The sequence below is a fragment of the Zophobas morio genome, unplaced genomic scaffold, assembly GCF_036711695.1.
Source record: "Zophobas morio isolate AGI-343-1 ecotype UQ-CSIRO unplaced genomic scaffold, CSIRO_AGI_Zmor_V1 ptg000006l, whole genome shotgun sequence".
NCBI classification, from domain to species: Eukaryota; Metazoa; Arthropoda; class Insecta; order Coleoptera; family Tenebrionidae; genus Zophobas; species Zophobas morio.
The window spans coordinates 4,791,515-4,810,121 of NW_026972111.1; the positions used below are offsets into that span (position 1 = coordinate 4,791,515).

The 18,607-nt window shown below is 34.6% G+C and overlaps 2 protein-coding genes across 7 annotated transcripts in view; both read right to left on the reverse strand.

Annotated features, from left to right (window-relative positions):
- LOC135123361 (uncharacterized) overlaps positions 1-18,607 on the reverse strand; it is a 127,264-nt gene that overhangs the window by 61,520 nt on the left and 47,137 nt on the right. The window lies entirely within an intron of this gene.
- Positions 1-18,607, reverse strand: part of LOC135123368 (uncharacterized) — an 88,691-nt gene that overhangs the window by 52,561 nt on the left and 17,523 nt on the right. Inside the window, exons 1-2 of one of the 2 annotated variants that reach the window (XR_010279596.1) lie at positions 17,704-17,757; positions 5,720-11,371 (exon numbers count right to left, since the gene is read on the reverse strand). Coding sequence is in view for 1 of the 2 variants with exons in the window: in XM_064047961.1 (XP_063904031.1) it covers positions 5,864-11,371 (5,508 nt within the window). In the remaining variant the exon portion in view is untranslated. Of the gene's footprint in view, positions 1-5,719; positions 11,372-17,703; positions 17,758-18,607 lie in introns of those variants that run through there. The other variant, XM_064047961.1, reaches the window with a different exon arrangement.

An 18,607-nucleotide genomic window follows, 5' to 3' on the forward strand; every position in this document is an offset into this window, starting at 1 on the left:
ATTATTTCTTCAATTTATTAGTTGTCCTTTTGCATGTTACATTTTTAACTTGCTAAACGATCTCATGCATTGCTTTCTGTTTATTGAATAAAGGAGAAAACACAAAACTATTTTATCTGAAGGTCTTGTTTCATTCAAAATAGTGCGTGTACTGTTACTAACGAATTTTAAGTTTTGCTCAAACTTATAATAACTGAAAGAAGAAACAGAGACGATGCAGTGATGTAGAGGAATTTTTAAGTGCTGGTGATTTCAGACATAGGTAGATTTTTATTTTTGCGATTAGTTTTGGAAAAACGTTTTATATTCCAACACGGATAAAGCAAATAATATAAGATTCCAACGAAGAACGAAAAGTTTATGTTTATGTTTATGTTTACTTTATTTACGGAAAACTCCATTTAAAAATATATATATATATACAGGGTGTCTCAGAAATAAGTACATTAATTTTAACCAGTAACAGAACTCGTGAAACGGAACAACTTTTTTATCTAGCATTTTTTCGAAAACTCAAGTCGAATTTCGAATTTTCCCACCCATATATTCACGAACCGTCTATGTTCACCTTAAATAATAACTTAAATAATAACAACACTAGAACAATGAAGAAGGTACCCTAGCAACCGTTTTGACACTGACAATCATTTTTATGTCAATGTTTTTACTAAACGTTGTCTCTTTAAAGTTTGTTTAGCACAGATTTCTAATTTATAGACGAAATCTGTTGAAATGGCTTTGTTTTCAAATCTGGAATGCACCGATATCGTTTTAACGTACGGTGAAGCTCGGGGAAACGGCACTTGCGTCCAACGAATGTTTTCAGAAAACCTCCCAAATCGTCGTCTGCCAAATGTGCGCAGTTTTAAGAACGTTGCAGCATTTTCGAGAGTACGGATCTTTTAAACCTGTACATCAGGTTCGGGGTAAGTTACGTAGTAATAGAATTGCTAATATTGAAAAGGCTGTTTTGAAGAGTGTCGAAGCTCGACCGGGCACTAGCACGTATCACTGTCTGGTGAGATGTATCGGAGAGTAGTATTTGGAGGATACTCAGAGAACAAATGTACCCCTTTCAGGACCAGAAAATTCAGTTATTGAAACTAACAGACTTACCACGTAGACAAAACTTTTGTGAGTGGGTTAATAGAAAAATAAACGAACAAGCAAATTTTGTATCAACTGATGAGGTCGGATACACGAGGGAAGGTGTTCAACACCCACATTTGGGCCGATGAAATTCCGTACGCCATTAGGGAGCAGGATTTTCAATTTTTCTCTAAATGTTTGTCACATTGACAAGATAAGGAAAATACGTATCCTAGTAACTGTTTTTGACAATAAATTATTAATTATAATAATTATTAGTGTCCATGGGTGACTGAGGATCCATGGGCGGGTAACCTTAATTGGGATATAACTTTAACAATTTTTAACTTGATAATTAAAAAGTTCTTGACAAAACTTTACTAAAAAAAGTTGTTGAGTTCAATGAGCTCTATAACTGATTAAAATTAATGTACTTATTTCTGAGACACCCTGTATATATATATATATATATATAAACAAGGTAAACTAACAAAAGTAAATAATCATTTCCTACCATTACTACAAATACAAAATGATATAAAGAAGTAATAGAAACTATCAAACTGAATATAACAAAAAAGCTAAGCTAAAATAAAATAAAATACAACTATAACTTATTATAATATAATGAAACCTGAGACCTAAACCGAGCTTTCGACAATTCAAAAACAGAAATTTCAGATCGATTTGAATATTCGTTAGCAGCTTTCATCATTCTTTTCAGCGGATGGTAATAGGCCAGAGTTGTACTTGACGTTGGAACCCTAAAAATGTTTTTACTGCGTGTTATCCGGCTACTTATTACAGGCAACAAGAAGGATAATTTTCCTAACAAATATGGTTGATCAATATGCCCATTGATAATGCCGTGAAGAAAGCAGGCATCAGCAATCAATCTTCGTCTAAATAATGACTGAATATCTAACATGTTCATTATCCAGTTGTAACTACCCTTAACATGTCGATGCCCAGATTTGAATTCCATAGTGCGAAGAAATTTGTTTTGGACTTTTTCTAACCTTTCAGAGTCTACCTTATAAATCGGGGACCATACAGGAGAACAATAATCAAAATTCGACCGAACAAGTGAACAATAAAGAGATTTCAATGCTGAGGGTGAAAGATCGCTAGAATGACGCCAAATAAATCCCCACATGTTTAAAGCTTTTTTAATAACAAAAGAGTAATGATTTTTAAACGAAAGGGACGTGTCAAAAATCACTCCTAAATCCTTAATTTCTGAGACACGTGAAACACTATGGTTTTCTAAATGGTAATCATAAATAGTGTGTGTTTTCGTTGTAAAAAATGAAATTACCTGACATTTATTAATATTCAGAAGCAACCAGTTTTTGTTGCACCAGTCAAATAGTACATTAAGGTCCATCTGAAGTTGTTCAGCATCTTGAACCGAATTTACAGATTTAAATAATTTTAAGTCATCTGCATACAACAAATAATTAGAATAACGGAAGCCACAAGTCAAATCATTTATAAATAACAAAAAAAGAACAGGTCCACAGTGTGTGCCTTGAGGAACACCAGATGTGACGCAAAAAGGAGTCGAATTATAATTCCCAATGCGAACTTGTTGAGATCTGCCAATCAAAAATGGAGATAACCACCGAACCGTTTTGTCATTGAAGCCTAATCTGTGTAATTTCATGATAAGTAAACGATGATTCACACGATCAAAAGCTTTCTCGAAGTCCGTATACACAGAGTCAACTTGAAACCGATTAGCAAGTGCTTCATTTAGGAACGTCTGATATTCAATAAGATTGGACAATGTTGATCTACCAGGGCAAAAACCATGTTGTTTATAAGAAATTACCGACCCGGATGCCCATTGCAACTGGGTAGTTACAATAGAATCAAGCATCTTAGGAATAACAGATTGATTACAGACACCTCTGTAGTTGTTGATTTTATCTCGCTGTCCCGATTTAAATATAGGCGCAATATAACTTCTTTTCCACAGTTTCGGAAAAACACCTTCATTTAACGAACTTTTGAATAGAGTGAACAAAGGTCTACACAATGTATACATACAATTTTTAAGGACTATACTCGGAACGCCATCTGGACCCGAACTACAAGACGACTTCAAGTTAGAAATATGCGTAAAAACATCAAGGAGATTAATAGTTAGACCGGCTTCATTAACTTGACTAACAGAATCAAAATCACAATTAAAGTTACGGTTATCATCCACAATATAAACTGAAGAAAAATATTCAGCAAACAAACTCGCAATTTCATAACCCCCTTTTGCTGAACGCTGATCCAGAGACATTTCTTTTGGGAAAGTACTAGCATTACTTTTCTTGTCACGAATAAATTTCCAAAAAAATTTGGGGTTATTAAAAATACTAGCATTAACGTTGGAAATGTATAACTCATAGAGTTGTTTGCTAAGTTCCTTACACTGCGATCTTAACAATTTAAAGTACAGATAATCTTCAAATTTGCCGGATTCTTTATATTTAGAATGTGCTGATCTTTTCTTTCTACAAAGATCCTTAAGCTCCTTATTAAACCAAATAGGATAATTCTGGGCATTATGCTTTACCGTTTTATATGGGATATATTTTTCAAAACCAACAAATAGAATGTCGTAGAAGATTGACACTTTCTCATCAAGATTACTACTAGTCAATAAAAAATCCCAACAAATTGAAGCAAAATATCCATTCAAGAGGTTATAATCGCCCTTTGCAAAATCATAAATACAAAATTCGAAGCGTAATGATGGTGTAACACTGGTGGACATCTGCCATGAACAAGGAGTATGATGAATGCTTTGTACAAATATAGGATCTAGCGCAGGCGAAACTTGTATATCAACCACATTTGAAAATATTAAATCCAAAAAAACGTTTCGACTGTTAGGAATCATGTTAATTTGTTTAAGGTTCAAAAGCGCAGAAGTTGAGCTTATAGCATCGCAATATTCCTGCTGACTAACTGAAGAACAGCTAACATCATCTCCGTTCCAGATAAGATCGGGGAGATTAAAATCTCCGGCGATTATGTAGGATGAATTGGGGAAACGATCAAAGATTGACTCCAGATCACTGCAGTACTCCTCATAAATGGAAAGTGGTGATGCAGGAGGAATATATACCCCACCCACAATCAAATCTATATCGTTATAAGTTAAACGAACAAAAACACTTTCAACAGAATGCCCGGATAGTATAATTTGAGATTGAAAAAATTTGTTAATGGCAATCAACACCCCACCACCACGTAATTTACCTGTAAAATGAACATTGCGATCCGCACGAAAGATGTTGTAATTATTTAAACACAACTCGTTATTACCAATACTACTACATAACCACGATTCTGAAATAATGATAACGTCATACACTGACAAATTAACTTTCGAAGAAAAATCCTTTATCTTAGACCTAAGACCGCCAACGTTCTGGTAATAGAAATTTATTACTTTTTTGGAAAAGTGGTTCGGGAAGTGCCTTTTTTAACGATGAAGGCTTGATTATTTTTATATTGAAGACCTATATCCGTTTCACCATTAGACAACCTTTTCTTAAACTCATCTCGTACATTGTTGTTAAAATCGCGTTGAAATCTCGTTAAATCAGGACGAAAATGATTGTTACGATTACTATTAGCCTTGTTTGATCTAAGAATATTTTTAGCATCGATTTCGGATTCACAAACAATCTTTAAGTGTAGTGAGGTGGACGATAGTACAATTAAATAGACTTAGATGACTCGTACAGTAAGAATTTACGTGTAAAACTGGGTTTATTGTAAAACTCATTAATATAATTTAAGAATAAATTAACAGAAGGCGATACATATTTGTATAGGAACATTTTTAAGTACTAATTAAACGTTAATATATGACGAAATCGTTTCGTTACCGGTTATGAATGATTACTTTAGTCAAATTTCTTATTCCTGTGAATCGACTATACTTTAGTAGGTCCAATCTTTATTCAAAAGACAGTGAAACACTGGATACACGTTGAAAGATTAAAATAGAGAAAGAGAAATTCTTCCTTCTCTTTCCCTGAAGATGTTCATTAAACGAAACTAATTGGGAAACTTGCATAAAATAGGGACAGCAAACCCTCTCTTGCTTAAAATGTGTAACTGGTCCACATTGAATTCACTTAATTTTATTACGACAATAAAAAAAAATACGGAAAACTCTGCCAAGAAGACTTGCCCTAGAATAGCAGGAAACCTAATTGAAGACCCAACGAAAGAGGAAGTTGCGCAAATAGTTAAACCGTTAAAAAACTTAAAACATGGACGATAAATTATACAGGAGCAGCTGGTTGAGATAATCAAGAAAGTATTGAATTCTGAGGATTGAAATAAAACAATTAAAATCCCGATCCAAAAAAAGGGGTTAAGACCGAGTGCAGAAGTTACAGGGGAATATCGTTGTATGGAGTTTTTTTTTACGTATTTGTGCAACCATGTTGCGACGTACTAAAACCTGTATTACTAGACAAGGACTACATTTTCAACATTTGTTGTTGAGATTTTGTCCCATTCGACTTTCATTTTGTTTTCACTATATTTCCACATTATTACGGTACGTGAAGCCCTGGTTATAATTATTGCATATAAGTATTTCAAAATCAACCTGTATACTCTGAAAAATAACCGACATTTACATACTTAGTAAAACTCTATGCATTGTTAACAGATGTGAAAAAAATGGTATATATTTCCGCTATATTAAACTACAACGAAACCGTTTGAAAAAGTTCTCGACTCTAGGATTCCTTCAAGAAGGACCGGGTTCTTCTAACTCCGCGACAAATTTTTCGTGGTCCTTGTCGTAAGCTATATGTTGAACCGTCATTGATATTTCGGCGCCGGCTGTCGCCAAGTAGTGGACAACATTTTCGTGGCCCATTAGGAGAGCTATGAAAAGCGGTGTACCACCCATTTTAGTAGCGCTATTGATATCGGCGCCGATTGTCACCAAGTAATCGACAATTATTTCGTGGCCCATTTGGGAAGCTATGTAAAGTGGTGTCACACCGTCATTCGTAGCGCAATTGATTTCGGCGCCGACAGACACCAGGTATTCAACAACTTTTCTGTGGCCGTTTTGTGAAGCAATGTGAAGTGGTGTCGAAGAGTCATTTACAGTGCCATTAATTTCAGCGCCAGCTATCGCCAAGTAATCGACAACTTTTTCATGGCCCATTTGGGAAGCTATGTAAAGTGGTGTCGCACCCTCTTCAGTAACGCGATTGATTTCCGCGCCGACTGTCGCCAAGTACTCAACCACTTTTTCGTGGCCCATTTGGGAAGCTATATACAGTGGTGTCGAGCCGTCGTTCATTGTGCAATTGATTTCGGCACCGACTGTCGCCAAATATTCAACAACCATTTCATGGCCATTTAGGGAAGCTATGTAAAGTGGGGTCGCACCCTCTTTAGTAGCGCGATTGATTCGTGCGCCGACCGTCGCCAAGTATTCGACAACTTTTTCGTGACCCCTTTGTGAAGCTACGTAAAGTGGTGTCGCACCCTCATTCGTAACGCAATTGATTTCGGCGCCGACGGTCGCCAATAATTCAACAACTGTGGCGTGACCGTTGAGGGAAGCTATGTGAAGTGGTGTGACACCGTTTTCAGTGGCGCGATTGACTTCTACGCCGACTGTCGCCAAGAATTCGACAACTTTTTCGTGACCCCTTTGTGAAGCTGTGTAAAGTGGTGTCGCACCGTCATTCGTAGCGCGATTGATTTCGGCGCCGACTGTCGTCAAGCATTCGACAATTTTTTCGTGACCCCTTTGTGAAGCTACGTAAAGTGGTGTCGCACCCTCATTCGTAACGCGATTGATTTCGGCGCCGACGATCGCCAAGTATTCGACAACTTTCTCGTGACCCTTTTCTGAAGCCATGTAAAGTGGTGTCATACCGTTATTCGTAGCGCGATTGATTTCGGCGCCGACTGTTGCCAAGTATTTGACAACTTTCTCGTGACCATGGAAGGAAGCTACGTGAAGTGGTGTCACACCGTTTTCCAAAGCGCGATTGATTTCAGCGCCGACTGTCGCCAAGATTTCGACAATTTTTTCGTGACCCTCTTTTGAAGCTACGTAAAGTGGTGTCATACCGTCATTCGTAGCGCGATTGATTTCGGCGCCGACTGTCGCCAAGTATTCGACAACTTTTTCGTGACCGTTGTATGAAGCTATGTGAAGTGGTGTCACATTGTCTTCATTAGCGCGATTGATTTCGGCGCCCACTGTCGCCAAGTATTCGACAACTTTTTCGTGACCGTTGAAGGAAGCTATGTGAAGTGGAGTCACGTTGTTTTCATTAGCGCGATTGATTTCAGCGCCGACTGTTGCCAAGTATTCGACAATTTTTTCGTAACCGTTTTGTGAAGCCATGAGGAGAGGTGTACAGCCGTCATTCGTAGCGCGATTGATTTCGGCACCGACTGTCGCCAAGTATTCGACAACTTTTGCGTGACCGTTGAAGGAAGCAATGTGAAGTGGTGTCAGACCGTCAATCCTAGCGCGATTGATTTCAGCGCCGACTGTCGCCAAATATTCGACAACTTTTTCGTGACCCATTTCAGAAGATACGAAAAGTGGTGTCGCCCCATGTTTATTACAACAATTAATTTCAGCGCATGCCTCCGCTAAGCAATCGAAAGAGCTGTCAACGGTGCTGTGATTGATTTCTTCACCGACGTTCAGAACATATTCTAAAGTATTTTTGTGGCTGCTTTCGGTTTCACAAACTTTGTTGGATTTGTTAATTTCGTCATTTAAATGTAACAAGTATTTAACAATTTTCAGGTGACCACTTCTACTCGCTAATAATAGAGGTGTTTCAGCATTTCCGGCAGTAACAAATTTGGTTTCATACCAGCGATTTTTCCTGCTTTTCTCCTCTTGGACGGTGAAAAGCTCACACACTTGATCATATCCAAGTAAAGAAGAATAATATAAAATATTAATTATATCGTTAAGAGAACTTGAGTGACGATACAGTTCATTTTTTTTTGCTTGAAGTAATATTATTTCCGCACCTAAACTCTCACTTTTTCTGGCATAGGACAAGGGCGTCGTATCTAGCAAACTATCGTGTTCTTCAACATCATTCTTGCTCTGCAAAAATATTACCGTTTCAAAATACGTCTCGGTTTCTGCTTGTTTATCGAAATTGCTGTCTTCATGCACAACACACTTCCCATTTTCAACCGTTACTTTTACACGCGGATGTCTTTGTCCCCATGAAGAAATCAGATGTAAAGCACTTCTACCACCTTTATCTTTGCATGTTAAAGTTTCTTCATCATAAGTTTTAAGTAGTTCATATTTCTTATACAAGACAGCAATGTGAACTTTACAATTTTTGACTAACAACATGTCGAAAAAAAAACGAACATTATTATACTTTGCGTTGAATATTAAGTCCCCAAGTGTATCACGCAAGGTATTTAAATTTTTTGAAAAATATATCGCGACTAAGTATTCAGCAAAAGAACCATGAATAAAATGTGCCACATCATTTTGGAATTCACTTACAAGACCAACAGACACACATTTTTGTGAATTTTTTTCTTTATGTTTTTCACAGACGACATTTAATCGTTTCAGAATGTCTTCCGAAAATATTAATTTAAGTGCCACTCTCTCGTAATTACCTAAAATCTCCTTTTTTTCTTCGCGAATTCTACTAACCATGTGAGGATTTTTAAAATCAAACGCCAATTTATCTTTGAAAAAATTATTAAATTTTTCATCAATGAAGTATTCGTATAAATCAGTCAAGAGAAATATATTTTCCATTAGTTTCAAATATTTGTCTTTGTTTTGACGAAATAGTTCAGTAACCATGAAGATTTGGAGCGGAATTCCCAATATATTAACGTGTTCGATAATCGCGAACGATGATTTAATTTTTTCGATCGTGATCTCAATTTCGTCTACAGAAATGAAAGAAGCTAAACGTTTTCTTACATAATTTTGTTGTTCTTGTTCGTCAAACTGATTTATACTATGTGCCAACACATTGAATTTTTTTTCCAGAAATGGTTTTAAATGTCTTCTACTGGTAACCCACTGAAGGAAACCTTTTGTTGAGAATCCAAGTATTATTTGATACACGGCTTCTAAGTGTTCTCCTATAATTTCATCGAGCGCATCCCACACGTAAACAACATTATTTTTCTGTACACACATTTCGAAAAATCTTCGTTCGAATTTTTTGAGCGACCGACATTTTTCATTTACGATAAATTTTTCAAATAAATCTGTATATTTAGTTGTTTTAGAAAACTTAGGATTGTAAAAAAATGAGTGCACATCGGTAGGATTAATTATAATTGTCCAATATTGCGGTGAACATTTATTTTTGCAGCTTTTCATTAACTCGGATTTCCCCATGCCGGGATCGCCACATATTAGATTGATGTTATTATCTAACCGAGAACACCATAGTTCATTTTCGTTCGTACAGTATTTGTCATATAACTTATAAACCTCTAAATCACCAACATCGCCTCTGCTTTTAATCCATTCTAAATTACAATCTTCGGAGAGTTTAAAATAGTGAATTTGTTTGGCTTCTCTATTTTCATCGTAAATTTGTTCTAGTTCTAAATCACTAACATTTCTATTACTTGTATAAACTGTATTGGTAAAATTTGATTTATCCGGATTAAATTTGTGTTTAAACTGAGTTGGATTAGATTTAGCCACATAAAATTCATTTCTTTGATTTTCAAAATTCTGATTTGTTATCTCTAAGAAGTAACTGATATCAATTAATTTAGACTGCTTGAGTTTGTCTTTAACTTTATCAAAATTATCGGCGCAATTTAAAATAATAATTGTGTTTTCCCAAAATTTTTCTAGGTATTTAATGTTAATAATATTTCGGGAAAGACTCCGCTCAATATAAGGTTCAGGAAGAATCTCTTTTTCTCCGCCTATATAACACGGACCGTCTAGCATTTCCACTAAGTTATCCGTTGTGACACTTTCTAAGAATTCATCGCTATTTCCAAAAGCTGTTGCAAGATTAATTTCTCCCTTTCCTTGGATCGATATGGTAAAATTTTGCATGATTCTTTCGCATAAATCAGGTTTCCAAATCAAGTTTGATAGATTTTGGAACACGGAATAGATTTTCATCCACTCCTCTTTCTTGCCTTCGCCAATTAGGATGAACTTTTTATCGGGACAGAGCTGGATGGCCTTTTCGACGTTCTCATGTTGACGTATTATTAATGGACACTTGTCTGTTAACCATAATAGTTGAATAAATATCCTTGGATCTATTTTGTCGATGTTTTTATGATCAATATAGTTGATTGCTGGGAAGTACTTTTTCCTTACTTTATTTAATTCTATAAAGTCAAAGTTGTTTTGTTTTTTAATGTCGTACCACATTGAATTAAGCTTTTCGTACGATTCTTTTTCAAGTAGTGTAATGTCGAAGAGGGAAACGGCTTCTCGAAGTATTTTCACTTTATCATTACCGGAATTGACATTATCTGAGCCAAAAGATAGGGGCTCAATATGGGAAGATAGAAGCAGTAGAGCAATTACACGTTCCATCCACTTCCTATTTAACTTTTCTTTGTTACCTTTTTGGATATTCCACTCAGATAGTATCTTGAAAAATTTTTCGAATATATCCTGATTCGAATAATACGTTGATTTGAAGTTTTCAGCCACACTGGTTTTTAGGGTGTCAACATTATTTTGATCGGTATACAGATAAAATTTACTAAAAAACCTCTGATATTCTCGAATTTTGAGAAGCACTTCAGCATTCCAGTCTTCTTCTATTATCTTAAACTGATACGCACAATCTATCTCTGCAAGTTCCGAAGCAGCTTTTACTTTAACAGGAATTATAGAAAATTCTTCTTCTTCTAGGTGAAATGATGTATTTTCGTCACACTTAAATGGTCTGTTAGTAAATAATATTAGTTCGCATGCGTCTTTCTTAATTTCCTGGAAGGTCTTGAAATATTTGACAATGCTGAAGTCTCCTGTTTTTGACATCAAATTTTTTGTGGACAATATTCTATTTTCGGTGTGTTTTAGCTGTACTGCTTTTATTTCGTTTCCCTTATCCGACTCAGTTTTAATAACTATGTCATCAAAAGCTCCGAACCCTTCTTCATTCGACGAAACATGAAAGTTTTTTGTTGTGGCGTCTTTTACTAGTTCTAGGATAACAAAAGCGAGAACCACATCCTCATACTCCTTACCCCTATCCGTGGTTCCGCTTCTTTTTTTAAAACTCTAGAAAAGAATAAAGAATTGGAACATGCAATAATTGTTTATTATTGAATTGAACAACTTTGAAACAAAGATAGAAATTATAAAAACCGAGGGAAAATGGCGGTATTTTAAAGAGAAATAATTTATGGAAATTGTAACTTTACCAAAAATGTGTGTCGGGTCGCTGTTCTGACCCATGAATTATCCGATGCCATAATTATTTCTCCTCATTTTCCACATTATAATATGCCACGACAAGACCATAAGGAACAAAACGAAGACAGAAAAAGATTATGAAAATGCAGTTCAGATTGGTACTGAAATATAACAATTAATAGCAAAGAATGAAATTGGAATAAATAGAACGAGAGATTCGAAGAAATTGTGATTCATGTGGTCGCAGATCACCTGCACACCTATAGCTCCTCAATTGTAGAAATAACACCTGTACATGAATTACTTCGAAATACTGTCAACAGTGGCGGCTGGTGGGAGTGGGCAAGGTGGGCAGTGCCCAACCTAATTTTTTCGAGGTTTTAAAATTAATAAAATATGAATTTCTCAAATTTTATACAAAATAAATCCAATAACAAATCCTTGCAATTATGTTCCTTAAAATTCCTACGATCAACATGCTCGTTATACTCCTTATTTTCGGATAAAAGTGATCTTCGGGCTAGCCCGAGACGCCTGAATTAATCTGTACGCATCTACCATACCGAGATTAGTCTGAAAAACAGAGAACACCACATAGTCGCAGGCTCTGTTGCGTTGGCTGGCGTGGAGTAGGGATACACCACGAGTGACCAAGCTCGGGCTTGCCCAGAGCTCACATATAAAGCATATAAATAATACGAGTACATACTACACACTGGATTAGGGCTTCGCTGAAAAATGTAGTTGCTATAATGAGAATTTAAAAATGGAATTGAAAATTATAGGTACATAATTTCTTTCAAGTAATCAGTAATATCATTTTTTTAATAAATTCAATTTGTTTTATAGTGTAAATGATACGGACAAAACACGAACTAAAACAATTTTCATTACGGCTAATCGTCATAGTGAAAAATTTTTCCACATCTTGGCTGAAAAAAAAACCGATTTGTGTCAGATTCGTATTTTATCTGCTATTTCGAATGTCGTAACATTGTATTCGGTAATGCACACAGCCACCGCTGGTAAGGCTGACGGGTTGACGATACAGGCTGGGCTTGCCCAATCGGATAGTTTCGTAGTTGCCTCGTGTCACATCGTGAACCGTTAAATATTACAAAATTGTTTAGTGTTCTGAGGGGTTGTGGTGATTTAATTTAATTGTTTTGTAGTGCAATAATCGTAACATAAAAATCATGGCAAATGGTAACAATTTGACAAGCTGTAACAGCAGTATTCTGTCATCGTCATCGCCTTCAACATCAGGTACAGGTATTAGTTTAAATACAAACATCCGGGAGGTGGTCAACAATAATGATGATGTCGTAAATTTCTTATTGGAGACTAAATTTAGCAGACTAAATTATGATGATAAACTTTTTATAATAAAATTGAAACCACGTCCACAAATGAAAAATTTAATAATGAAAAATAAAGGCAGCAGAGGTAACAGAGGGTTTAATAATAATTGGTACGATAAGTATAACTGGCTCACGGGAAGCGAAAAGCGAAACAAACTTTACTGCTGGAGTTGTCTTTTATTTTCTGAGACTAAGCAAAGTCCTTGGACTAGTGGCTACGACGACTTAAAACACTTATCCGAATCGTTGCAAAAACATGGAAACTCAGAACAACATACTCATGCGTCTTTAAAATTTAAATTGTTTGGAAAAAATAATATTCAAGATTCAATAGATTCAGCCCATGTTCAAAGTATTTTAAAGCATAATGAACTGGTTAAAGAAAATAGAGAAATAATAACGAGGCTGATTGATATGATCATTTATTTAGCAACCCAAGAACAAGCATTCCGCGGCCACAATGAATCAAGAGATTCTTTAAATCAGGGAAATTTTAGGGAATTAGCGTCACTGCTCTCCAAATATGATAATAAATTTAAGGTATTTTTGGATGAATCTTCGGTATTCACTGGGCTTTCAAAAACTATTCAAAACGAGTTAATTGAAAGTATTAATAAAGTAATTAGTGAGATTATAGAGAACGAAATTAAAATGAGCCCCTTTTTTTCGTGGCAAGTTGATGAGACCACTGATATTAATTGCCGATCTCAAGTATCTGTAATTTTTCGTTATGTAAAAGAGGGTATACTGTCCTCAAAGATATTTGGCGTTTATGGCTTTGACGTTTAAAGTACTTTACAGCCGACCCTTCATAAAACTTAGTAAATGTAAACCATGCCACGTGCCAGGGACGGTCGAGACGCGAAGGACCGGACTCAGAGTAATTTTGTTTGTTAAAATTTTTAAAAATTATTGTCTTACATTAAATAGTGACAAATAAATAAAAAAAAATAATAACAGGCCATTTAATTAGTATTTTTGTAACAATTTATTTTTAAATACTTTTCGAAATATTGTAGCAAAAAATTTTGCCGGTGATCCCAAAAACATATATTTGTAAGTAGAAATGCGGTTTGTAGCAGAAGCTACAAAACACAGTGCCTTCTTGAAGAATAAATTCAGGAAAAGATTTAATCTATAAATTAATTTGAGTTATCTTCGACATATTGACACACGTGTACTGTTTTAAATGCTTTCAAACCAAACTCAAGTTGAAAAGTAACAGGATAACGTCTCAAACATACTTTTAATACACTTAAATAACGGAATTTCCGAAAATAATAAGGGACCGGATTTAAGTCGTTAACCACTTCCAAGAAATACTTCTCAAACAATATAATCCTTAATGCTTGTACCTACCTGGCTTCGGAGCGAATTTGAAATCTGGTCGTTATTCTACTTGAATTTTGGAAACGTGGTCGACAAGTTGTGTTTTCATGTGCGTTATTATTGTTTTTGTGTTTATTTTCTTATAATCAAAACAGTCTTTTTGAAGACTCTGTTCTTTAGCAATTTTAAAAAGGTATTTCACAAGAACTAAATTTTATAACGGGTGTATTAAATAATTTAAAATTTCCTTACAGAACATGATTTATACTTTGAAGAAAATTACACAAAGACACAATTATTAGAAGTGTTACACACTCGAAAATTTGAGAAACAATATAAAATAGATGCTATGGCGCGAGATCGTGGATTTAGGGTGATTAGACTTCCGCCGTACCATTGTATATTTAACCCCATCGAACTAATCTGGTCGCAAATGAAAAATAATATAAGAAGGAATAATAAATACGGCACCAAAATTTAGTAGTGCAACAATTGACATAATTAGGGAAGAAGCTTCCAAAATAACTGCCGAAATGTGGGCCAATTGTGTACGACATTCCACAAAAGAAGAAGACCAGTACAGGGCACGGTTGATAACACCGTTAATTATTAATTTAGAAGAGTCGAGTGATGATGACAGTGACTATTTCGATCAATAAATAAGCAGTAGTAGTTAATAAGTAAATAGTTGTGCTGTAATAAAAAATGATTGAGTATAAAGTTACTTTGTTTTTACTTAAAATAAAAAACTCGAAAGGCGCAGTTGTCGGTAAATGCAAAACTCAGTCCTGCCCTGTGCTTTTACCAGAAAAGGTCTTTTCAGGTAGGTATCGGTGAGCGGGTTTAAGACATCCGGTTGTGACGGCCTATTGAATTATAATGGGAGTCAAATTGGTGTGAAGTCATAAACGCCAAATACGTTTGAGGATAGTATAAAGCTGTTGAACGCTTTATGGGATTTTTTGACGCTAGTGAAGGTAGAACCGCTGCCGATTTATTTAATTTGTTAACAGAAAATTTTAGTAAATACGATATCACTAATAAGCTGATCGGTCAAACTTATGATGGTGCTTCCGTAATGTCTGGTGAATTGAATGGGTTACAATCAAGGGTTAAGCAGATAGCTCCTCAAGCTCTGTTCACGCACTGTTACGCTCATAGGTTAAATCTCATATTACAAGACGCATCAACATCTATTAAAGAATGTCGAATTTTTTTTGCAAACATAAAAGGATTTCCCACATATTTTTCTAAATCAACAAAAAGGACTAATATTTTAGATCAAATGTGTACTAGGAGAATACCTAGCGGATCCGACACCAGATGGAACTTTAAATCACGTTTGATAAATGTTATAATTGAAGAAAGGGATAAACTTGTACTTGTTTTTGACAAAATTATTGATTCCGAAGATTTTGTAAGAGACGGCGATGCGATTAGAGAGGCGATAGGCTTTAAAAAAATCCTGAAAAATTTTAATTTTTTAATATTGCTTCATATTTTCAGTCTCATATTTGAACAAACAGAATTCATTTTCGATATAATTCAGTCCAAATCGACAGACATATCATACTGTAAGAAAAGAATAGAAAATTTGCAGCAAACATTAAATAATTTCAGATCAAATGACAATTATTTTAATAAAATATATAATACAGTTTCCAATATTACTGAGCCACCAAATTTATCTAAGAAACGTAAGTCGAACTATGATGGAATTGATGATCCTAAAACGTATTTCAAACGCGTATTTAATGAAATTCTTGACATAATAACTACTCAAATAGAAGTTAGATTTAGAGATATGGCAACTTTAGATTTTCTAGATTTATTGAATAAAGACAAATTTATGTCATACAGACAAACGTTTCCCCAAAATTTAGTTAATTCCTTACTTAAGAATTATAAAATTATGTTCACCCAAGCTAAGTTGCAAAGTCAGTTGCGCGTGTGGTATTCAGATATAGACCTACTTGGAGATTCTTCAAATTATGCCGACATTTTAAATTTCATTTTTATTAATGATCTGCAAAATGAGATTTCAGAAATATATAAATTGCTTTGTATCGCTTTATGTTTACCCTCGACTTCAGCTTCAGTGGAAAGAAGCTTTTCAACTTTAAAAAGAATAAAAACTTTCACTAGAAATTTAATGACTCAGACGAGATTATCTAGTTTATCAAAGATTGCCATCGAAAGGGGTTTGATCAAAAAACAAGTCCAAACAACACAATTTTATGACAGAGTAATAGACCATTTTGCCTTACAAAAAAATAGACGCATTGACTTATTTTATAAAAATGTGCCAAATACCAGTTCATAATTTTTTTTATCTCAAGAGTTTCAAAAAGCATCACTCTAGAATATTTTTTATTTTGTTATACTGTTAATTATTATTTAGAGTTTATTTTTTGTTTTTTACGATTTTCTATTTAAGAATTTTTTTATGTTTTGAGAATTTTTTATTTTTATTTTTATTATTTGTTATATTGGTTTTATTATTTTTTATGTAGAGTTTATTTTTAGTTTTTTTTACATATTTACTAACCTTCAATGCCCCACACTAACAATGACCTTTCATTTTTTCCTTCCCCGGCAAGATATCGCTCCGAACCTTCACGTGGTTCTTGCCGAACGGTGTATTTTTCAAATTTTGGAATTATGCCGGCTAAAACGGAGCCCAAACCAAAAAACGTACAGAATAACTACGCTGTAAGAACCTCGTGATACATAAAATACTTTTGATTAGGTACCTACCGCTTCACCACCTTGCCCAACCTACCAAAAATCTCACGAGCCGCCACTGACTGTCAATGGTTTCTAAATAGTCGACTCGGATGACTGTCTCAAAAAAAAACGTTTTTATTAACTGCAGAATAATCGGTGCGGTTATTTTATAGTAAAGAGGTTCTTACAGTTTTAACAATAAAGTGATGTTTTCAAAAAACACAAATCCTGCAAGATCCTGAGACAAAATTTTAACTACAATTTTAAATCATCTGTAAATTGTTTAATAATTCAAAATATAACAGATTGCTGCAGAATGTCCAATTGATTTATACAGAATATTTTTTTATTATTGGAAGGTATAGAAAGTTTCCATAAAGTAACGTATTCTTGTCGTTTCTTTTACTTTCTAAAAAAATAAACATTTGCTTGACGGAACTGTTATAAGGAAGTGACCATACCAACAACCATTACGATTTTGATTACTTCCATTTATTTTTTATTTCTTGTCAATACAAAATCAATGAATTTTGAAGCAGTGCTAGCTAACCAAAAATGCCATTTTCAGTAACCGTCAGTTTTTTGACTGACTTTTTCTATACACTACAGAAGCTACCATCTGATTTAAATCTAGTTTCTAATTATTATGTCAATTTATAAAAATATAAGTATTTGTAAATTTATAAAATTATAAAATTTTTCTTATACGCGACGATGCAAGTGATTTGGAGACTCCACTTCGCTCACTATCAAAATACATATCTGTATGAACAAACTCACCTCGACTTCCTCCATTTTTTAACAAAACCACACTGATGTCAACGATTACTTGACTCCGACTAAACTCTGGACCGGAACGTTCTATCTTATACTCCAAGAGCCCATGACACATGTTTCATGAAGATAGTATATACGAATAAATAATGAACGGTCTGAATGATCTACCGTGGGACACCAGGTACTGTGCATAGGGGATAGGTACAAAGTATGATGAGTCTATAATTGTGATTTATCACTACAAAAACATTTTTTAGATTTGCTTATACGGGGTGTGTGAAAAAAATTATTGACTGAGTCAGTTTATTTTATTGATTAAATCAAGAATTGCAAAACTGAATACTCTGAAATCTTGACGTTGTGAAGCATGTAAGCATGGTAACTTTGTAATGAAAATGTATCTGTTTATCAACCGCAAAAAATTGGTTACGGCATCTCAAAATTTTGCCGAATAAATTCTTTCACAAATGTGTAAAATAGGACCAGACTTTTAATCATTGCATTCATATTTTTTAGCTTTGCTTAAACAGGTGACTCAAAAAAATTAATGAATCAATCAATTTATTATATCGATCAAATTAAGAACGAGCCACCCATTTTCTGGAAAATGTGAGAATGCGCTCGTCTTTATAACAATAAAATAATGATAAGGTAAGAATTATAATAATAATATTCAGAATATTTTGTTCAATGGAGACTTATGAATAATTTTAGTCGTCTGTTTTGGGGCGACAAACTCATTCAAATCAAACAAATGTCTACGTGACATTCTTCCGATGTAATGTATTCCCGTTGATAATGTGCTGTAAATATATGTTTTACACTCATAATCTTTTTTGATGACCTTGGCGCATTCAACGGCATGCGGGACGTCGAACATCACGCACAGATGCGTTTTGCTATAACG